This window comes from Cotesia typhae, unplaced genomic scaffold (assembly GCF_013202065.1).
Source record: "Cotesia typhae breed Kobodo isofemale line unplaced genomic scaffold, CoteBio_Ctyphae contig_48, whole genome shotgun sequence".
Taxonomy (NCBI): domain Eukaryota; kingdom Metazoa; phylum Arthropoda; class Insecta; order Hymenoptera; family Braconidae; genus Cotesia; species Cotesia typhae.
This window is the reverse complement of record NW_027423756.1, coordinates 12,034,619-12,056,419: the sequence shown is the minus strand read 5'-3', so window position 1 is coordinate 12,056,419 and position 21,801 is coordinate 12,034,619. Positions and strand designations below refer to the sequence as shown.

At 26.1% G+C, this 21,801-nt stretch overlaps 6 protein-coding genes across 8 annotated transcripts in view; 2 read left to right on the top strand and 4 right to left on the bottom strand.

The window, feature by feature from the left end:
- The first annotated feature begins 2,136 nt into the window (after nt 1-2,136).
- On the top strand, nt 2,137-4,123 carry LOC141530070 (uncharacterized). The gene is made up of 2 exons (XM_074246933.1): nt 2,137-2,498; nt 3,207-4,123. The coding sequence occupies exon 2, from the start codon at nt 3,213-3,215 to the stop codon at nt 3,672-3,674; it is 462 nt and encodes a 153-aa protein (XP_074103034.1). The 5' UTR covers nt 2,137-2,498; nt 3,207-3,212; the 3' UTR covers nt 3,675-4,123.
- LOC141530069 (transmembrane protein 222) lies at nt 3,521-5,737 on the bottom strand. Its single transcript, XM_074246932.1, has 5 exons — nt 5,453-5,737; nt 4,626-4,836; nt 4,427-4,557; nt 4,192-4,337; nt 3,521-3,660 (listed from the first exon to the last, which is right to left on the bottom strand). Exons 1-4 carry the CDS (start codon nt 5,581-5,583, stop codon nt 4,259-4,261), a joined length of 552 nt encoding a protein of 183 aa, XP_074103033.1. The 5' UTR covers nt 5,584-5,737; the 3' UTR covers nt 3,521-3,660; nt 4,192-4,258.
- Nucleotides 5,738-5,816: 79 nt separating this feature from the next.
- Nucleotides 5,817-13,744, top strand: Ent1 (Equilibrative nucleoside transporter 1). Its single transcript, XM_074246926.1, has 10 exons — nt 5,817-6,065; nt 6,707-6,893; nt 10,533-10,678; nt 10,747-11,007; nt 11,073-11,167; nt 11,234-11,284; nt 11,344-11,576; nt 11,730-12,047; nt 12,442-12,641; nt 12,726-13,744. The coding sequence occupies exons 3-10, from the start codon at nt 10,536-10,538 to the stop codon at nt 12,835-12,837; spliced, it is 1,413 nt and encodes a 470-aa protein (XP_074103027.1). The 5' UTR covers nt 5,817-6,065; nt 6,707-6,893; nt 10,533-10,535; the 3' UTR covers nt 12,838-13,744.
- Nucleotides 13,745-13,821: 77 nt separating this feature from the next.
- Nucleotides 13,822-15,589, bottom strand: LOC141530068 (protein-L-isoaspartate(D-aspartate) O-methyltransferase). The gene is made up of 5 exons (XM_074246930.1): nt 15,373-15,589; nt 15,129-15,268; nt 14,385-14,610; nt 14,209-14,294; nt 13,822-14,071 (listed from the first exon to the last, which is right to left on the bottom strand). The coding sequence occupies exons 1-5, from the start codon at nt 15,431-15,433 to the stop codon at nt 13,901-13,903; spliced, it is 684 nt and encodes a 227-aa protein (XP_074103031.1). The 5' UTR covers nt 15,434-15,589; the 3' UTR covers nt 13,822-13,900.
- A 145-nt stretch (nt 15,590-15,734) lies between these two features.
- Nucleotides 15,735-18,406, bottom strand: LOC141530064 (facilitated trehalose transporter Tret1-like). Its single transcript, XM_074246925.1, has 4 exons — nt 18,211-18,406; nt 17,090-17,657; nt 16,820-17,021; nt 15,735-16,382 (listed from the first exon to the last, which is right to left on the bottom strand). Exons 1-4 carry the CDS (start codon nt 18,257-18,259, stop codon nt 15,747-15,749), a joined length of 1,455 nt encoding a protein of 484 aa, XP_074103026.1. The 5' UTR covers nt 18,260-18,406; the 3' UTR covers nt 15,735-15,746.
- A 419-nt stretch (nt 18,407-18,825) lies between these two features.
- LOC141530067 (protein-L-isoaspartate(D-aspartate) O-methyltransferase) overlaps nt 18,826-21,801 on the bottom strand; it is a 64,160-nt gene continuing 61,184 nt past the window's right edge. For all 3 annotated transcript variants that reach the window (XM_074246928.1, XM_074246927.1, XM_074246929.1), the window contains 5 exons: nt 21,479-21,564; nt 20,901-21,040; nt 20,016-20,241; nt 19,810-19,895; nt 18,826-19,172 (listed from right to left, as the gene is read on the bottom strand). In XM_074246928.1, coding sequence (XP_074103029.1) covers nt 18,990-19,172; nt 19,810-19,895; nt 20,016-20,241; nt 20,901-21,040; nt 21,479-21,533 — 690 coding nt within the window. In that variant the 5' untranslated portion in view covers nt 21,534-21,564 and the 3' untranslated portion in view covers nt 18,826-18,989. The remainder of the gene's footprint in view (nt 19,173-19,809; nt 19,896-20,015; nt 20,242-20,900; nt 21,041-21,478; nt 21,565-21,801) is intronic.

The window sequence follows — 21,801 nt, the reverse complement described above, 5'->3', positions numbered from 1 at the left end:
TTATTAAAGAAATTTAAAAAAATTGTCAAGTGACAGCTAAATTTAATGACGAAGATTAAGTTAGCCGACATTTAAAAATTTTTAGAATTTTTTTTGTTGAAAAAATTATTGAGATAAAAATAAAAAAAAATTTTCACTTGTGAAAAACTTGAAAAACTATGAGTGCAATTTTCATTGAAGTAAGCCGTCAGCTGTCAATTGAAAAAAATTTTCTAACAAATTAATTACAATAAAAAAATACTTCTAAAAATTGTCACTTATAATTTTTATTAATTTTCACGTGGATTTATTTTATACCAATTTAATTATTATAAAATTCTAAAAAAATTTGTAATGTCTGTCAACTTCAGTGTTATTGAGTGCAATTTTTAAAAAATATTTTTTAGCTCAAATTTAATGAATTAAAAAAAATCAATTAACTAAAAAATGTGATCAAACAATCACTGGCTCCAATAATACAAAAAAAAAAAAAAAAAAAAAACCATTCCACTATCGTGATTTTTATTTCTTCCAAGCACGTCTCGAGGTCAATTTATTTCAGATTCCTCAAATCATACCAAAAAAATCCACAAATAAAAATTCAGCTCCTGTATTTATAAATAAATAAACCTAAACATCAGTAAAATAATTAAAAAATTAGTATCCTAAAATAAAAATAAGTGTAAGATGAATTTTATTACCTCACTACTAATCACCTTGAGTAAATGGCGCGAAATACCAAAACACTTGATGATAATAGTGATTAAAACTTGACACAATTGAAACCCAACACGAACTTTAACCATCTAATGACTCGGAATTTAATAATTATTATAAATTACTATAATAAGGTATTTAATTAGGACGAATATAAAACAAAATCCTCCGACGCCGAGTATGTACAACAGTAACGAAAACAATGTGACTGCAGCGCCACCTTGCCGCGAGATTTAAAACTAACGCGCTACCGAAATCCGATTATTGCCTCTACGCGAATGAGCTGATAAAGTTCAGTTATTTTAGATATTTATTTATATTTTAATACGCATGCGTTTATTAATATTTTTATTTATTATTTATTACACTTAGAAATGTCTACCGATATATATTGACATTTCTTTTGTTATTATCCTTGATAATAAAATAATTATAAAAAAAAAAAAAAAAACTCCTATTAGCAATTAAAATTTAATCTAATCTTAAACACTTTGAGTTTTTATTTTTAACGAAACTTTAATCGACGGCTAATTGAATTTTAAGTATTAAAAAATTATTACTTGACTTGCGCAGTAAAAATTTAATGTAAAAAATTCTTTTTTTATTTTATTAATTTTCTTTTTAGCTTTAAATCAATTTTTAATCACTTTTTACTTTCAACGGTTTCTGATTTGACTTAACAATCGATACAAACTATCGATTGTTTTTTTTTTAAATCGATTTTAGGTTTTTTTTTTTTTTTTTTATTATAATTTGTAAAAACTATTTTACTTTATAAATTTTGTATTAAATTGTATTTTAAAATATTTAACACTTTTTTATTGAGGAAAAATTGAGAGTTTTTAATTTAATTAGAAGAAATTTTTTAATTCTTTTAAAAAACAATTGTCATTTTCGATTCGATAATCGACTGTCAGTACAATCGAATCAACTCCCGCTAATATTTCGATAGTGACTAAATAATATGAAAATTAAGTTAGCTATTTAAAAATTTTAATAATATATTTTATTGAAAAATAAAAAAATAATTTTTCAATGTAGGAAATTTTTAAAATTACACATGGAATTTTGTAAAAATTTTTTTTTTGTTATAATTAAATAAATGACAATTATTCAAATAATTAAAAACGTCGGCTAAGTTTAATATTATATTTTTATTAATTTTCTCATGGGAAATTTTTTAATCAATTTTTCTATAATTTAATTGTCATAAAATTATAAAAAAATTTTTAATGTCTGTCAACTAGTGTTATCAATTGTGAAGTTAAAAATTAAAAACAAATAGTTTGTAAATAAAAAAGTTAAGAATAAATAATTGTTAAAATTGTATAAATTATGACTTACGTTGTGATAGAACAACACTGAAGTTAGCTGACATTAGAAATTTTTTTTTTTAATTTTACAGCAAAGAAATTAATAAAGAAAAAATTCTTTGTGTGAAAATTAATAAAAACTACAAGTGAATATTTTTAGGAGCATTTTTTTATTACAATTGATTTGTTATAAAAATATTTAAAATCGACAGCTGACGGCCAACTTCAGTATCATGTGATAATTTTTAACCTTTAAGATCACTCATGTGTTATATATTTATAAACGATTACAAATACTAGAGATATGGGATGCGGAGAACAACGCATGAGTGTCAGCTGTTTAGTTTTATTTTGTCATATGGTGACAAATTAATTAATCCTTGTCCAAAACACTCTCAAGTAATTAATTTCATCGTTTAAATTAATTCAAACCTCAAGTGTGATGTCATTGTGATAGAATATTTTTTATTGGTTTATATTATTTTACAAGTAAGTTTATTTTTATTACTAAATAAACAATTGCGTAGATTATTTTTATTTATTTTACATTCTTTGCACTTTATTTGTTTCTGTACATGTATTTTTACAAATATTTTTATCTATATTGCTTTTAATTTTATTATTCTATTTTTAACCTCAAGTGTTTGGAGCTAAATTGTAATTTTATAAAATTACAGAGAGGAAAAATAAAATTGTATTATTCTCAAGAAATATTCAGTGATTTAACAAAGAGATTTATATTAATTATTAATATTATTTTTTGTTTTTAGAAATAAATCATTTTACCAGCTCTTTATATTATTAAATCAATTGGAGTTTATCTAAAGATGATAAATAATATTTTCTTTATAATTAAAAAAATTATCTTATTAAGTAAAATTAAAAAAAAAAATTATTTTAACCTGATTAAATTTACAATTTAATTATAAAATTATATATTGTACAATTTAAATCTAAATAAAAATTTATAAAATTAATTTAGCAGATATTTAATAATTTTAAGAATTTTTTTAATTTTTTAAATTATTTAAAAAATTTTAAATACAATTTTTTGGAAAAAATCTACTTGTCAAAAAAAAAATTAAAAAATGGTTAAGTATAACTGCTAACTTAAATATCATTAAAAATTTAATAATTAAATAAAAATTCTTATAATAAATATTTAACATTTATTAATGCAATTATTTTATTCAACAGTTTAAAATGTCGTGGTTTTTCGGAAAGAAAAAGAACAAAGAATCGCCAACAGAGTCAACAGAGGAGATATCATCGCCCTCAAGTCAAAATGACAATTATATAATAATTGAAAAACAGGCAAATCCATTCGCACCGGGTCCAGAAGCCTCCGGTAATATTCCATCGGGATCAAGCGGACTTTACCCGACCTTGGGTGGTGATCGTGGGGTGAACCTCCCAATTGTTCCTCCTCTACCTGGATCAAGATCATCGGCTTTAGCTGATCAAAATGCATTAGGTGATACTCAAGCTTATTTAAGTGTGATTCCATTTGAATTGAATAAAGAGTTAGACAGAGACATTGAGTTAGATAGGCATCGTGTTGACGAGATAGCTAATTTTATTACACGTATTATGAGTCAAGATTATCAGTATGACTTTAGCGTTGAAAAAGGTGTAATTAATGAAATGGATGCTGCAACAGAATGAGCCATTATAAATATTTTTTTTATATTATTTACTAGCAATGTAATTAAAAAAAAAAAAAAAAACTATGGAATATTTTTTTAATAAGTTTATTAAGAACTTTTGGTATTTAACTTGCCCATAAATGATCCGATTTTTAATCATTAAAATTGTAATAATAGATTTATAATTTTTTCACAGCAAATTTTAAATCAAGTTAATAAAAAAAATTAATTAAATTATTAAATTATCTGTAAATTTTTGGTGTGTATTGTGCTGCTAAATCAAAACTAGTTAACAATTTGTGTCATTGATAGTAATTTAGTTATTAGAATAATAATGAGATTATTAATCTGCTTAAATTATACGTAACCATGTAATGATAAATTATATGTACTATTGTAAAATTGTAAAATATCGCTCGCATTCTCCTGATGAATAATTATTTTTATAATAAACTTATTAACGTATAATTTTAGTTATAAAATTTTGTGAATCCTGGATTAATTTTTAAATAATTAAACAAACCGTAAATACTTACATATATTTTAATAATTTATTGTTGTTAATGAAAAATTAATATAATTTTTTATTTCCATAAAAATTCCTTAATAGACAGTGATAAGTATTGTTACAATTGTTATGATTATAACAAAAGGCAACCACGTCTTAACAAATCCTAAGAAGCTTAAAAAATAAAGTAATATTAAACTTTATGAATATTCATTATTTATTATGTGTAATACTTTGAATAAATTAAAAAAATATTTATTTACCCAACATATTTTCCTTTTATTAACATGAAGAATGCTAGCTTCACCATGTTCCAATTACTTGAGTTGTCGTAATTCATTAAATTTAAAGCTGTTGCTACGTGCGAATGGCAATTATCACAAAATAAGTTGTGCTAATAATATAAATATATTTTTTATTAAATAATTTAATAGAAGTTAAAAATAAAAAAATATTTTATACCATTTTTTTCTTATAAATATCACTAGCTTCTGAAACAGCAGCATCCCATCCAGCTAGACCACCACGTGCTCGTGAATAATCTAATTGCCAGTATTTTGTTGGTTTTCCAAACGCCATGTTATCTTCAGAAACATGATATGGACTAGCGAAATCACGAATTACACCAGCTGACGTTGATATTCCCATATGACCAATAAATGGAAAAAAATATCTAAAAAAAATTTTTTTTAATAAATTAACCAAAATCAAAAAATCAAAAATGTCGACTAACTTTATTATACAATTTTAATAACATTCAAGTTAGCTGTCACTTGACAATTTTTTAATTTTATCTTACAAAAAGATTTGTTCCAAAAAATTATTTTTAAAAAATTGCATTTTTTATTTTTTTTAATTTCTAAATTTCAATTTTTTTTTTTACTATAATTTATTTATTATAAAATTTTTTAAATGATTAAATATATGCTACATTAATTTTCATATAATTTTATTGATAATACTAAAGTTTAGCCGACGTTTTTAATTTTTGGATTTTTTTTTTTTTTTCAATAATTAAATTAAAACACAAAAACATTTTTTAAAATTTGCATTTACAGTTTTTCAAGTTTTTTACAAATTAAATTTTTCTTTATTTTTTAAATAATTTTTCTAATAAATAAATTGCTGCATAAAAAAATGAGAAAAAAAAATGAACATTTAGAAATTTTAATAAATTAAAAATGAAATTTTTTTTAAATAGTTTTTCGGAAAAAATTTTTTTTGTTAAATAAAATTAAAAAATTGTCAAGCGACAGCTAACTTTAATATCATAATAAAAATATACATACGTCAGAAAAGGTATTGGAGTCCACACGATACAGAATGGAAATTTTTTTCTTGCTGGGTCAATAACAAGGTCTATAATAGAGGAGGTACTAGAAGAATTTGTGGATCTCGCCAAATAATCGCTGTCTCTCATTTTATTTATTTTTTTTAATTTGACAGTGGCCACGTGCTGTCAAATATTTGTAAATAAACTCCAAAAATGTACACAACACTTTTTTAACCTCAAAACATTCTACAGTGTATAGTTACTGTCAAAGCTCTGGATTCAAATGGACACACACTATACTGCGTGAGAGTATATGTACATAGATTAATATCAGCTGATTTGCGTTTGTGTTTGTATAGAGCAGCCATCTCATTCTCCACAGGCTGGTCTGTCTCACTTGTTGTTATCGGAATTAAATTACGCAAATAAAGAAACAAAATGTGAATTTTGACACATTTAAACGTCATTGATCTTTAAAAATTTAAATAGCAAACCTCTCGAGTACAAATCACCCGTTAGTGACGGGTATGTTTGTAATAATAATGTGTTGGTGAAAAAAATTCACTGCTGCTAGAAAATGATTGGTCTATGAGATTTTTCGTCATTTACTTTGCTGTAAACATCAATAAGTAAGTATTTGTTTTACTATTGTACTATTGAATGCTACATATACTTTCGCGACATTAAAGTCAGCTGTCACTTGACAATTTTTTAATTTTCTTTAACAAAAAAATTATTTAAAAAAAATTGCATTTTTAATTTATTAAAATTTCTACAAGTTTATTTTTTTAATAATTTTTTTTTTGCTATAATTTATTTGTTGAAAAAAATTAAAACACTTGTGAAGTGACAGATAAATTTAATGTCATATACTTTCACTTAAAAATTTGTGATAGTAAAATTAGACATTCATTAATTAAATTAGAAAAAATTGCATGAATTGTTTTTTAAATTTTCTACATGTGGAATTATTTAAAAAATAAATTTTTCCATAAAAAAAATTGTAAAATGTCAGCTAATTTTATTTTCATAAAAAATTTAGAAATGTAAAAATTTTTAGAATTTTTTTTAAAAAACTGTAAATGCAATTTTTAAAAAAAATTTTTTGTTTTAATTTAATTATTGAAAAAAAATCCAAAAATTAAAAACTTCGGCTAACTTTAGTATTATAAAAATTTACAAGATATGGAGATTAGTGACAGACAACAAATTAATCATCAATCATTAATGATAATAATAATAATAATAATGATATTAAATTTTTTTTCAGTGAATCTAAGTACAGACTAGTATTTATTAGTTGCTGCCAGTTGTATCGCTAGCTCCAGATATGTATGAGCAAGCTCCATTTATTTTATTATGTTTTTATATTCCTAGACAATAAATTAGTGTATCTGTATTAAATCTTACAATTCAGTGCTTTATGTTTCTTAAAAGTTGGATCATATTATTTTAAAGTAAGTAAATTATTTTTAATAATTATAAATATTAATTTTTATTCAATATTTTCTCTAGGCAAGAAGAAATATTTAATTTTTTACTGACAACAGATTAATTATTTATGACATAAAAACTTACAGACACTTTGCAGTTTTTTTTTTAAATAATAAACTAGATTTAAAAAATTATTTGTAAAAATTTGCACATAATTTTTTAGAGCTTCTATAGTTTGTTATATTTTATTAGTTCAACAATTTTGATTTTGTTATTAATTAAATTAGAACTAAAAAAATTGAAAAAAAAATTGCACGAATAATTTTTAATATTTTCTACATGTGAATTTTTTTTTTTTTTTTTTTTTTTTTAATAAAGATTAAAAAGAAATTGTAAAAATTTCCAGATGTCTAATTTAATTTTAATACAATTACACTAGTCACAAAAATTAAGGGATATAAAAAAAATTCCAAATTTTTTGGTGATTTTCAGCGAGCTGTAACTCCGAGGAAAATGATCGCACAGAAAAAAAAAAAAAAAAAATTGTAGCTCCAAGTGTCTAGTTTTTAGATATGACCATGAAAATTTTTGTCATCGTCAGGTCTGGAGAAATCCTAAGAAAACTACTGAAAAAAATTTTCGAAATTTTTTTCGTCTTAAAAAGGTCTACGGGCTTCAAAAAAATTTTTTCGATTGTTTCGTTTAAAAGCTCTTTTAGTAAATTTAATACCCTTTAATTTGACGTAATCAAAAGCCTGTACGATAATTTGCCGCGGAGTTATCGTCAATCAAAGCAAAAAGTTTTTTTGACTTTGGAAATCAATAACTCTGGAAATAATGACCGTATAGGAAATCGAAGGAGGGTTTTGAAAACTACACAATATTTTCTATAAGAAAACGTAAACCGCTTTTGAAGAAAAAATTTTTTTGAATTGAAAACTCGGACTGAAAAAAGACAAAAATTCGCATAATTAAGGATATTTGGATAACTTGGTATAACTTTGGATAAAATGGATGAACAAGGGATATCGTTGGTAATTTTTTAACTTCAAAGTGTCCCCTAAAATCCCTAAGAAATTCAAAGCGCTGCGATTTTTTTTTCATAGTGCCCAGAAGCTTCAAATTCTGTGTTTTCGCAAAAATCACCATTATGAGCAATTTTGTGATTTTTATTCATTTTTCCATTGAAAAAAATTTTTTTTTTCAAAATTCTTTATTTTTTCGATCAAAGAGATTGATTTTTCAAGAAATTTGAAAAAAAAAAAATTTCAATTTTTTTCGAAAATTTTTTTCGAAATTTTCTCAATTTTTTTCGACTGTTGTTTTACCGCCGGCATTAGCGTTACCCAAAGCGTACCACGTGGAGGTTGCTCGGTCGGATTTACGCTTCTCACACACACGTGTGTGTGTGTGTGTGTGTGTGTCTTTGTCTGCGTGTTTGTCTGTTTGCAGCTGCCGAATGACCTCTGTACGCACGGCAGTAACTGCTCAGTACCGTGTATTGCCACCTCTGTTCCGAATCACAGCTCGTAAACGCTCTTGCATGTTGATGCATCGTCGAACATCACGTTGCGAAATTCCTTGCCAACAACGTAACAACGCTTGAGTCAACTGATGAAGATTGTGCAGTTGCGGATAGTCTCGCCGCAATCGACGCCCAAGCATGTCCCAAACATGCTCAATTGGGTTCAAATCAGGACTCATTGCTGGATGATTAAGCGTTGTTACGTTGTTGGCGCGGAGAAAAGTTCGCGTACGAACTGCAGTGTGAGGACGAGCATTATCCTGCATCAAAATGAACCGTCTTGCCCCCATGCGTGTGCGCATAGGCAGGACGTGTTGCTCCAGAATTTCGTCGACGTACCTATCGGCAGTCAACGTCCCACGAACGATGACCAACGGGGTTCTGGTATTGAAGGACACGCCTGCCCACACCATGACTGATCCACCATTGAAAGCTGTAACTGGTCTCGTAAAACCATCCCGATCTCGTTCTCCACGACGGCGCCAAACGAGAGATCGTCTATCGCTGCCATGAAGACAAAATCGAGATTCGTCAGTCCATAATACACTGGTCCACTGTCTACGACCCCAATGGTGATGATCATGAGCATAGGCCAATCGGGCTCGGCGATGTCGTGGAGTGAGCATAGGCACGCGATTTGCGAGTCTAGCGCGTAGTCCTTGCTCTCGAAAGCGATTTCGAACCGTCGATGCCGATATGTGTTGTTGGGGAGGACGTTGTCGACGATTGCGAAATTGATGAGCGATCGTGTGGGCATGCGCAGTAGGGTTTCGACGAGCTTCTCGAATGATAGCTCGATCATCACGCTCGGTAGTGATTCGTAGTCTACCTTGACCCGGACGACGATCGTAACTTTGAGTCGCGTTAAATCGGGCATAGGCCCGACTGATAACGGACTGGCTCACTCCCATAGAAGCTGCTACTTCCACCTGACTGTAGCCCTCTTGAAGGAGGGTAACAATGCGAGCCACATCTGTGGCAGCTAAATGTCGACGAGGCATATCAAAAGGTGCTTATCAAAGAAAAGCTTACATAAAATTCACGTAAGGAATTTAGGCTAAAAAGAAAACGTAAAATTCAAGTTTTGTGTGAAGAAAAGCCGAACTCCGCGGGGGTATATCAATTTGTTTTTATTGAATTTTTAAAATGAGATTTAAAACTAAGGCAGTTGTAGCGGACAGAAAAAATTGAGTTAATTTTTTTGACAATAGTGAAGCATTCTGAAGACGATAAAAAAAAATTTCGAAAAAAATTTTCGAAAAAATTGAAAATTTTTTTTTTTTTTTTTCAAATTTCTTGAAAAATCAATCTCTTTGATCGAAAAATAAAGAATTTTGAAAAAAATTTTTTTCAATGGAAAAATGAATAAAAATCACAAAATTGCTCATAATGGTGATTTTTGCGAAAACACAGAATTTGAAGCTTCTGGGCACTATGAAAAAAAAATCGCAGCGCTTTGAATTTCTTAGGGATTTTAGGGGACACTTTGAAGTTAAAAAATTACCAACGATATCCCTTGTTCATCCATTTTATCCAAAGTTATACCAAGTTATCCAAATATCCTTAATTATGCGAATTTTTGTCTTTTTTTCAGTCCGAGTTTTCAATTCAAAAAAAATTTTTTCTTCAAAAGCGGTTTACGTTTTCTTATAGAAAATATTGTGTAGTTTTCAAAACCCTCCTTCGATTTCCTATACGGTCATTATTTCCAGAGTTATTGATTTCCAAAGTCAAAAAAAACTTTTTTGCTTTGATTGACGATAACTCCGCGGCAAATTATCGTACAGGCTTTTTGATTACGTCAAATTAAAGGGTATTAAATTTACTAAAAGAGCTTTTAAACGAAACAATCGAAAAAATTTTTTTGAAGCCCGTAGACCTTTTTAAGACGAAAAAAATTTCGAAAAATTTTTTTCAGTAGTTTTCTTAGGATTTCTCCAGACCTGACGATGACAAAAATTTTCATGGTCATATCTAAAAACTAGACACTTGGAGCTACAATTTTCTTTTTTTTTTTTTTTCTGTGCGATCATTTTCCTCGGAGTTACAGCTCGCTGAAAATCACCAAAAAATTTGGAATTTTTTTTATATCCCTTAATTTTTGTGACTAGTGTATTTAATAATATTTTGTTTACAGAAAATGGCGTATCCAATAAATAGAAAACCATTGTTAAGTAATATTGCAAGTGATAGTGAATCTGAAGATATAGAAACGGAAATTGATGACGCTAGTGTTTCTATACCAGATAAAAAACCATTTTTTAAACCACAACCAGCTGACAGGTATTTTTAGAATTTTAAAATAAAAATTTCAGACTAAACTTTACGTCTAATGTTTATAAATTTTTCAGATATCATTTAGCATATATCGTTTTTTATTTACTTGGAATAAATACTCTGATACCATGGAGTTTTTTCATCACTGCCGACGACTACTGGATGTTTAAATTCCGGCAAATCCATCCAAATAACAGCGGAACCAATAATTACACGCACACAGAAATATTAGAGAGTAAAACAGACTTGCAAGTTAGCTTCACTTCGTATTTAAATGTCTCCAGTGCTTTACCCAACATGTTATTTTTGATAATCAATACATTTCTCAGTAAGCGGTGAGTCTAAACTCCAATTAAAGCTCTACTGAAAATTAATCTTGTTAAAAAAAAATTATTTTCAGACTGTCACAAAAATTCCGGATGATATCTTCGCAATTGTTGATATTTATTCTCTTTATTATGACGACAATTTTCGTTAAAATAAACACCGACGAATGTAAGAAATTTTTTTGTAATTAAAAATTGTTTTTAATTACTTCTTCATTAATTTTTATTATTTTAGGGCAAAATACATTTTTGATAATAACTTTGAGCACTGTTGCGATTGTAAACGGTAAGCGGTAAATAAATTATTAACTATTAATTTTGTAAAATAATAAAAATTAATTTTAGCACTAAGCGCAATATTTGGTGGGACTCTAATGGGCATCGTCGGGCGTTTTTCTCCGAGATACATCACAGCAATGTCCGGAGGACAGGCACTTGGTGGAATTTTCACTGCCCTTACCGAAATATGTTCCTTGTGGATCGGAGCTAGCCCCGTAGTATCCGGTTTAGTTTATTTCATCATCGGAGATGTTGTACTTTTATTTTCTTTAATTGCTTACATTGTTCTCGAAGAAGAAGTAAGTATTTGTTTCATAATCTATTTTATTAAGAGAATAAGAAAAATTTTGTCTCCAGTAATTTATTTAAATCCCCAACTGTAATGATAATTTTATTCTGATAAATTTTAATATGTAAACATCTTGATATATTTTATATTTTTTATTTTTAAGGAATTTTTCAAACATCATATGATACAGAAGCCAAGAGAAGAGCCTAATTTTTCAGTCAACGCCGAAATTAGCTTTATTGACGAACCGAAAATATCTTATCGGAGAATATTTAAAAGGATACTGCCCTATGGACTGACAATGTTTTCGGTATTCTTCGTAACCATGGCAGTCTATCCAGGAGTTACTGTGTTAATAGAGAGCCAAGGTTTCGGTCAAGGACACGCTTGGAATGACGTTTATTTTGTACCCGTTGTTACTTATCTTACATTCAGTTGTGGAGATTATGTTGGGCGTCTGTTGTCGGGGATACTCTTGTGGGTTAGTAAATTTTTTTTTTAATTACAAAAACATGATTTTAAATTCTTTATCAATGCTTCGTATTATTTTCTAATTCCAAGTATAAATTTAATTATTAATTAATTTGCCATTTATGTCTTATCTTGGTATTTAAATAGTATACGAAGTAATTTTATTACAACTAAAATGTAAAAAATTTTTTATACGTCCAATATTTTTGCCGCAATATCAAAAATTTTGCGTCATTGTGTCAAAAAATTTTGTTTTAAATATTTATTTATTAACAATCAAGCCCAACAGACAAAGCCATTTAAATTAACACAAAGAAGTGTTAAATATTTAACATAAAAATTTTTTGACGCAAAATTTTTTACTGTGTAATTATTTAATTAATAAAATTATTTTTTTTTTTCAGCCTCAAAAAAAGCCGTGGGTTGTTCTCGCTCTCAGTCTACTAAGAGCTCTATTTATCCCAGTGTTCATGGTATGCAACGCCCAACCACGTCATTTTCTACCAGTGTATATTCAAAGTGATATTTATTATATTTTAATAACAATATTATTCGCCATTAGTAACGGATACTTGTGCAACATTGCATTTATCCTAACTCCGACGTAAGCGATTAATTAGAGCATACAGTATGATTCACTAAGTAGTTATTATTCGTTTTAATATTAATTTTTTTTTTTTTTTTGCAGTGTTGTTGAGTCTCAAGATAAAGAAGTTGCCTCGACAATGATGGGAGCTTTTCTTGGATTAGGAATAACAACTGGCTCGGCTTTGAGTATCGCATTAATTAAGTATCTTTAATATTCCAAAGTATATTAATAGCGTAATTTATTTTTTAAATTATTCCATTTATTAATGATTATTTAACGGATCATTTTTTTAGGATATGTTACCAATTGTTTTTAAGTTTTAATTTAAATAATTTTATTACTAATTAATGCTCAATTGCATGTGCTATTAATTTTAAATTTTAAATTACTGGACTGTATTTTTAATTATCAATGACGTATAATTTTTAATTTATTAAATTTAGAAAGTTTTAACAATATTTTAAAAGACAATTGCTTATAAAAAAATCTCCTAATATTAATTTTAATATTTGACTCGCATAATTATATTAATTTCGTAATTAATCTTATTTTAAAAATTTTTGGATGTACAAAATTTTAATTTATTTACTTTAAAAAATTTAATTTTTTCATTTTATTGACAAAAGTATTTTTTTTTTTTTTTTTTTTCAATTAAATAATTTCTTGTTTAATTATTTTAAATATTATTCGATAAATTTTTTAATTTAAAAATTTTTAAAATAAAAAAATCATATCAGAATTATATAAATAATTATTTTTATTTATATAAAATATTGTAATAAAAAAACAAGATTACGTACCTAGAAAAAATGTTGAAAAAAAGAAATATATCGCGCAAACAAATAAAGTTAAATTAAGTAAAAATAGTATTTATTTAATTATTGATACTTAATACGTATATACTAGTTGAAAATCAGTCATTAAATTAAATTAAATTACTTGATGGTTATTTTTATGCCACTATTGTAATAATTGTTAGATTAATTTATATTTTATGTAAATGTATACAATTTTAATTAAAAATAAATCTGCTGTAAATTTTTAAATTAACAAATCTAATTAATATGTTCCTAATTGTGACTGTTAATCAATTAATTTTTTTTTTTTTTTTTTTTTTTGTGAAAAAAAATCTAAATAATGACATTTAAAAAAAAATTAAAGAAAAAAAAAAAATTTCTTTTCTAAATATTAAGAATTGTTTTGATTAAATATCAGTAAATTGTAGAAAAAAAAAAAAAAAAAAAAAGAGTAACTTATTGAAGCAAACACTTATTTCATGAATATTGTCGTTCTTTGTCAGTCAGAGGTACATAAACGACTCCCATGAGCGATCGTTGTTGTATTTCTCCATTTATTGTTTTATCAATTTGTACGAGTTTTTGGTCAGCACCTTCGGGACCTATTGGTACTATTAAACGACCCCCTGGTGCTAATTGATCAATTAGCTGGAAAATAATTCAATTTGTGTATTTATTATTAAATTAAATAATATTAACTCTTACATTTTTCTTTTTATTAAATTAAATTGTCTTGATGAAGAACAATTTATTTTAGTTAAAAGAAGTAATAATATTATATTTACAGCGTATGGTGTCTCCTTGGCTGCTGCTCCAACGTGAATTGCATCGTATGGTGCATCATTTGGATACCCTTGTCTTCCATCTCCAACTATTAGTAATTATTTAAAATAAAACTTTATTAATCCATAATTATAATTATAATTACTTAAAAAAATACCTGTGAAGAATCGAAACATACCGATTAATTTGACTCGACCACTTTCTAGCAATTCTGGCTTATCAGCTTTGATGTTTCGTGTAGCAAGAGCCTGGAGCTCAGAGATATGATCAATACCAACGGCAACTCCGTCAGGACCAACCATCGTTCCCATGCATGCTGTTAAATATCCAGAACCTGAACCAACATCCAGCGCTCGCTTTCCATTTTTTAATTTGTCCTCGAGATACTCCAATGCATAAGCGTGCTAAAAAATAACCTTTTGTTTTTCTGAATTGTTAATCTTTATAATTATATTTTTTAATATTAAATTAACAGATATTTTACCATTTTTTTAATATTTTTATAAAAAATTTTAATAAAAAAAATCCCACATGTACAGGGAAAGAACAAGATGACACTGGATATCATCCCAGATTACACTAAGTATAATTCCAGATTACAATGATTATAATTCCAGATTATAATGATTATAATTCCAGATATCACTCAGTATAATCTGGATTTTTTTTTTTTTTTTTTTTAAACTAATATCTGAATTTTTTTTTTTTACCACATATATCACTGAGTATTATCTGGGATAATATCCAGTGTCATATTCTTCTTTTCGTGTAGAAATAAAAAAAAAAAAAAAATTGTTTTTTTTTTTTTTTTTTAATTTATTACAATTTAACAAAAAATTTTTTTTCAAAAAAAATTTATTTATTAAATAAAATTAAAAAATTATCAAGTGACTGCTAACTTTAATGTTATAAAAATATTCACCATGTGTGGAGCACTTATTGTCACGCCATAACCAATACCTTGAGGTGAATCTACATACGGGTTTCCTCTAACTACGTACTTTGCACGATCAACAGAACTCATCGCTTCAAACACACGATCAGACTTAATAATTCCTGATCCTGAAATAAAAATATATTAATGACACTGAAGTTAGGCTTCAGCTGTTGATTTTAAAAATTTTTTTAACAAATCAATTACAATAAAAATTTAGTTGTTTACTTACGTTTAAGGTAGTTGACAAGCTCTTGATTAGATCGCCCATTGTATCTTCCAAATGAAGCCATTTATAAAAACAACAATACAATACAATTAAAAAAGTATAAAAATTAAACATTCACCAATTTTTAATTTATTTTTATTTTTATCTGGTTTAATGGAATCGTGATTTTTTGTTGTGATTGTTTTGTAAAACTTGACAGCTAGAGGTCACTTAAAAATATTTTATGAATTTCTTAAAATGAAAACTTTATTACCGACTTAAAAAAAATTTAAAAATTTTTTTTTTTTTTTTTAACAATAAAAAGATATTTTTTTAAATTTTATTTACTAATAAATTATCATAAAATAAAATATTAATCTTAAATAAAAATTTTTAATTTATTTAATTTCTTTTTTTTTACTTAATATTCGGTTTGAAATTTTTCCTTTAATAGATTTACTGACTCCCGAATGTTCAGTTATGCCATTTAGTTCATGGATAATAGATTGTAAGCTTCTTCCTTTTGTTTCTGGTAACATGCAAGTAATAACTGTAAGAGTAAGTAAACCAACAATAGCAGATAGGAAGAAATTACTGTGTATTCCCATGAAATCAACGAGAAAAGGAAAAGTGTTCATATAAACGAAGCCCATTAGACCCATAAAAAGAAGAGCGATGGAAGAAGCTAGTGCAGAAATATCGGAACTGAAAATTTCGGACATGACGACAAAAGGCGCTGGGCCCATTCCAAGACAATATAATATTGAAAATGCCGAAAGTGATATTAGAGGTAGCCAATTTACTGAGGACACGTCGTACGAGTGAGACTTGAGATAAAAAAATACTCCTAAAATACAATTGCATGTTACAATGCCTATACATGAAATTAATATCAATGTTTTTCTTCCAGCTCGTTCCATCAGCAGTATCGATAACCAGCAGCTTATTATTTGGATGAAGCCAATTATAATTGCGCATATATTTGGATGCAATGCACTTCCTGCCATTTCGAAAATTTTTGCCGTGTATGCCAGCTAAAATAATTAAAATTTTTTTATTAATTTTATTTTTATTGATCATGATACTTAAATTAAACATTTGTTAATTTTTATAAGAAAAAAAAAAAATTAATTAAAAAGTTTTTCACATTTAAAAATTGAAAAAAATTCTAAATTTTTTTTTTTTTTTATAAAAATTAAAAAAAATTGAAAAATGTCAGCTGATTTCAATATTAATGAAAATTAAACTAACGGACATTTAAAAATTTTTAGAAATTTTTTTATTGAAAAATTTCATTTGTAAAAAACTTGAAAAACTGTAAGTGTAATTTTTAAAAAATATTTTTTTGTTCTAATTTAATTAATGAATAAAAAATAAAAAATTAGGTGATTTTCGAGAATTTTTTGGACTGAGATAATAAAGGAATTTAAAATTAATAAATTAATTATTAATTTATCAGAATAATACTTACAACAATCATAATTCCGCAAGTTTGTTGGCCGCACAACAGTGTCATCGCAATTATAAAAGCTTTAATAGTGCCTTTATCACGGAATAAATCTTTCAAACTTACAGTTTTTTTAGCATTATAATTTTTTTCAACAAAAATTTTCATCCGAGATAATTCACGTTCAACTGCAGTTTCATCATTATTCTTCAACCACATTAAAGACCTGTAAGACAAATTTTATTTATTAATATTAGTTAAAAAGTAAAGAATGTAATAAAAAAATTAATTTACTCGGTGCTCGCAACTTCTTTTTCATTGCTTAGAAGATAAATCGGAGTTTCTGGGAGAAAATTGAAGCACAAAAAATAAAGAAAACACATTAAAAGTGCGCATACAGCGAATAAATGATACGACAAAAATGCACCGATAATATAACCGAGTAAAATTCCAAATTTAAGTGAGAACATGAAGATACTTCCTAGTTGCCCTCTGATACTGTCACCGGAGATCTCCGATACATAAATCGGTGTTAAAAACAGACTTGTTGTCCCGCCGACACCAGCAAGGTAGCGAGCGATAAGTAAGTGCCAAAAATTACTCGCTGATAAAGTGAGAATCCAGCAGGTTATCAGAGGCATGGTTATCAGATAACCAACTCTTTTTCGTCCATAATTTTCTGATACATATCTACAAATTGGTAAGACAGTAAGTGATCCAATGTACACGATACTATTTAACCAGGAGACTTGATAGTCCGACAAAGGTTCGTTTCCAACAGGTGTTTCTGGACTTTGGAGCCGAGGCATTGTTGGTGAAGGCCATCCAATTGCCAAACCATGCAATAATGCTGATAAATTCACTGAAAAATAATTAACAAGCTTAAAAATAAAAACTTGCAACCTTGCAGTCACTATGTGACTTGTTAAATTGCACTGTACTTTTTTAAATATTGACATTTTTAAAGATATAAGCTCATCCCGATGTTACACTCATCAAAAGCTTTCATTTGAGTACCCACATGCATTTTTGATATATTTTTCATATATACATATATATAATATATATAAATATATGAAAAATTGATGTGGGTACTCAAATGAAAGGTCTTGATGAGAGTAACATCGGGATGAGCTTATATCTTTAAAAATGTCAATATTTCATAAAGTGAAAGGTCATTTCTTAATTATTTATGTAGAGATAATAGAAATTAATTATTGATGAAATTGATATAAAACTTTGAAAAGACATTAATTTAAGTCAAGACTTTTTCAATTACACTGAATTTCATTAAAAAAAAAAAACAAATTTACCATGTGACTATACTGAAAAAAATTTTTCTTATTCTTTTAATAATATAAATTTTTTATTGTCACAAATTTAATTTAATTTAAAAATAAAAAATAAAAACATACCAACAATTGCTGCTAGAAATTGTCGAGATTTACCAGACTCAAATGTCATGTTTGTTCAAACTTTGGTAATTTTTATATAAATTATTATGCAATACAATATCGCGTTGCCAAGAAAAATATATTTTATAAAAATATTTTATTATTACTGCTTGCAAGCTGAAGACTTTACTGTTTAATTAAAGTAAACAGTATTCTGCTGAGCTTGTCGCTTGTCTTCTTACTCTATAACATGTTCTGCTAATGTTTCATTGGTTAGTAAGATAATTTATATTATTAAAAATATTTTCAATGACCTTTACATCAAGTAAACTTTGTTTCATCGATGATTAATTATTTTTGATTAGTTGGCCATCAACATATTTAACGTTCCTTGGACTCGATGAATTTTGTATTATTAATAAATTTGTCTATCAGACCAGATTTTTAAAACAATATATGATATTTATAAACATTAAATGTTAATTTAATAAATTAATATAATTTTACAATCTGTTTCACATGAAATATGATAATCTCTATGACCTTTCCGACAAAGTATACGCACATACAATACATAGGGAAATAACTTTCTTAATATTATGACTAAAACTCAATGTGCAATCAGAAAAACAGAAATTACTGTTTTAATAAAATATATTTATTTATTAAATTTATCTCCTAATTATAATTTAATTTTTTTCATAAATTCGCTAGGTTCTTTTAAATTTAATAATTAAAATTTTCTACTTTGCTAGTTTAATTATTTTGTATATAAAAAAAAAATTAATATATTTAATTATTTAATTTTGTAATTGACTCGTAGGGTCGGTTAATGGCACGTAAGAAACGTGCATCAATTTCGTTTGAGTTATAGATCCATCTTGATCTTTATCCACTTGCAAGAGATCCTGAAACTTTTGAAATCCTTCCATTGCTACCACGGGTATGATCATGCGACCGCCTGGTGCTAATTGTTTAATTAACTGTAAAATACACATGTTAATTAATTTTTTAGACAATCATTTAATAATTAGATTTTTAACAATTGAAAAAATTCAAGTATTAAATATTTAATAATTTATTTAAAAAATAATAAATTTTTTAAAATAACGTTTAGTTATAATCATAAAAATATTTTTAAAACAATTTTAAATGTAAATAAATTTATTTTGAAAATCTAAAAAATGTAATATGTCAAATTAGGAAAATTGTCATTAATTTTATCATTCAATTATATTACACACTAACTGGCAGATTTTATGAAAATAAATCAAATTAATGTTTCAGATAAAAATTTTATCTCTTAAAGTAAAAAAAAAAAAAAAAATGAAGTGAAATAATCAGATAGTCATTTAATAATTAGATTTTTAACAATTATTAAATTTTTTAAAATGACTTTTAGTAATTATCATAAAAAAAATTTTTAAAGTAATTTTAAATATAAATAAATTTATTTTGAAAATATTTAAAAAATTTAATATTTCAAATTAAGGAAATTATAATTAATTTTGTCATTTAATTATATTATACAATAATTAGCAAATCTTATAAAAATAAATCAAATGAATGGATTGAATAAAAATTTTTTCTGTCATAAAAAAAAAATAAAAAGATAATTACTTGCTCAGGTACAAAATCAGCAGCAGCACCAACGTGAATAGCATCGTAGGGGCTATCAGTTGGATATCCCTCCCTTCCATCCGTCTCTAAGTTTCATTTACAATGACCTGTCATTAATATTGAACAGAAATTCGAAACTCGGAAAAATCACACAATTTTAAAAATAATTCAACTCCAAAAAAAAAGAAAAAATTAAAAAAATTTACCAACGAATTTAATGCGACCTTCCTCGATAAAATTCGGACAATCCTTCTGTATGTTTTTGATTGATACTTCAATCAACTCGGGAATATGTTCGACGCCAATAACGCGGCCCTGTGGACCGACCATCCTCGCCATGCAGGCTGTCAGGTAGCCAGAACCAGATCCGACGTCCAACGCACGTGCTCCCGTTTTCAGTTGATCGCTCAGGAAGGACAGAGCGTATGCATGCTGAAATAATTAATAAGATTTGTTTTAGTAAAATGTGTTTTAATAATGAATGGTTTTATATCTTGGAAATTTTCCGATTAATGATAAAATAATTTTTTTGTTCAAACAATAGCGACATGCTGAGATAATACAGTGACCCTGATACCCCTAATTTATTTATGTTTGCTGACAAACGTAGTATCAATTTTTATCGGTGCACTGCTCATTGATTTTGTGATAGTTTGCTTGTTTGAAAATGATAAAAATAAAATATTTTATTGATTAAAAGATTTTAAATTATTATTTATTAATTTATTATTTTTATTTATTTATTGAGCTTTTTTTTTTAATTAATTAATAAATAAATAATTTTTTTAATAAATAAATAAATTACAAATGAAATGAAAATAAAAATTTTAATTAAAAAAAAAAAATAATAATAATATTTAGTAACTGTCCTCTCAACAGTATAAATATTATTAATTTATTATAAATAAGATAATAGGTCATTTATGTAATTATTAATCATGTATTTTTTATCTCAACCCGCTACGAGATAGTTGAGTAATTTAAAAATAATTATTCTTTAATGAATTGACGTAAATTCTTTTAGTTGGTCGATGACTTACTTTAACGATAATCATATGAATTGACTGATAAAATGGTTAAAAGAAAATTACCATGTGTGGAGCACTGATTGTTACGTTGTATCCTATTCTTCGGGGACGATCTAAATAAGGATCTGGCTCGTGGCAGTATTTACCGCGGTCGATTGCTATCATTGCCGCTTCTGCAGAGGCAGATGTTAGAATTTTAGCTTCTGAAAAATTTTATTATAATTATTTAAGTATTTTATGATTTTATAAAATTTTTAGAATTTTTTTTTTATTGATAAATTAAAAAAAAAAATTTTATTTGTAAAAAACTTAAAAAACTATAGATGCAATTTAAAAAAAAAAAATATTTTTTAGTTTTAATTTAATAAATTTGACAATTTTTTGATTTTTGAAAAATTGCAATTACAATTTTTTAGAATTTCTAAAGATGGAATTTTTTAAATAAATTATTTTTGTTATAATTCATTATTTTAAAAAATTTTTTATAATTATTAAATGTCTTAAAATTTTTTTTTTATAATTCTGAAAAAAAAAACTTAAAAAATTGAAAGATAAAATTTTTTTTCAACAGTTAAAACATGAAATAAATAAATCGATGTAAAATAACAATTAAATACAAAAATTGTGTTATTGTTTAATACCTTTTAATTTGTCAATCATCTCTTGATTTGTAGTCCCATTGCAGTGCCATGTCATCGTACAATTATTTTCTGAATTTAGCTTCTATCTGGAATTTAAAAAAAATAAAAATATGATGAGAAAAAAAATGATAAATCTTAATACTGTAAAAAAATTACAGTGGAATGTTTTTTAAAAGATTTAATAAAATAAATAATTACGCGACAATACGTAAGATAGTTTTGCTATGCATTACAATTTTATAAAACGTTTGTATATTTAGAAATTACTTAGATGTAATTTATATTTAAATTTAATATCGTAAATTATTTGTGACAAAAGTTAA

Excerpts from the sequence above, each read along its gene's own strand:
- LOC141530070 (XM_074246933.1), top strand. The coding sequence starts at position 3,213 with ATGTCGTGGTTTTTCGGAAAGAAAAAGAACAAAGAATCGCCAACAGAG.
- LOC141530069 (XM_074246932.1), bottom strand. The coding sequence starts at position 5,583 with ATGAGAGACAGCGATTATTTGGCGAGATCCACAAATTCTTCTAGTACC. Across the intron at positions 4,837-5,452 it reads ACTCCAATACCTTTTCTGAC|ATATTTTTTTCCATTTATTG; the intron begins GTATGTATATTT and ends AATTTTTTTTAG. Across the intron at positions 4,558-4,625 it reads ATATTTATAAGAAAAAAATG|CACAACTTATTTTGTGATAA; the intron begins GTATAAAATATT and ends TTATATTATTAG.
- Ent1 (XM_074246926.1), top strand. The coding sequence starts at position 10,536 with ATGGCGTATCCAATAAATAGAAAACCATTGTTAAGTAATATTGCAAGT. Across the intron at positions 10,679-10,746 it reads AAACCACAACCAGCTGACAG|ATATCATTTAGCATATATCG; the intron begins GTATTTTTAGAA and ends TAAATTTTTCAG. Across the intron at positions 11,168-11,233 it reads TAAAATAAACACCGACGAAT|GGCAAAATACATTTTTGATA; the intron begins GTAAGAAATTTT and ends TTATTATTTTAG.
- LOC141530068 (XM_074246930.1), bottom strand. The coding sequence starts at position 15,433 with ATGGCTTCATTTGGAAGATACAATGGGCGATCTAATCAAGAGCTTGTC. Across the intron at positions 15,269-15,372 it reads GCTTGTCAACTACCTTAAAC|GATCAGGAATTATTAAGTCT; the intron begins GTAAGTAAACAA and ends TTTTTATTTCAG. Across the intron at positions 14,295-14,384 it reads TGGTCGAGTCAAATTAATCG|TTGGAGATGGAAGACAAGGG; the intron begins GTATGTTTCGAT and ends AATTACTAATAG.
- LOC141530064 (XM_074246925.1), bottom strand. The coding sequence starts at position 18,259 with ATGACATTTGAGTCTGGTAAATCTCGACAATTTCTAGCAGCAATTGTT. Across the intron at positions 17,658-18,210 it reads ATTTCTAGCAGCAATTGTTG|TGAATTTATCAGCATTATTG; the intron begins GTATGTTTTTAT and ends ATTATTTTTCAG. Across the intron at positions 16,383-16,819 it reads CTTGCGGAATTATGATTGTT|CTGGCATACACGGCAAAAAT; the intron begins GTAAGTATTATT and ends TAATTATTTTAG.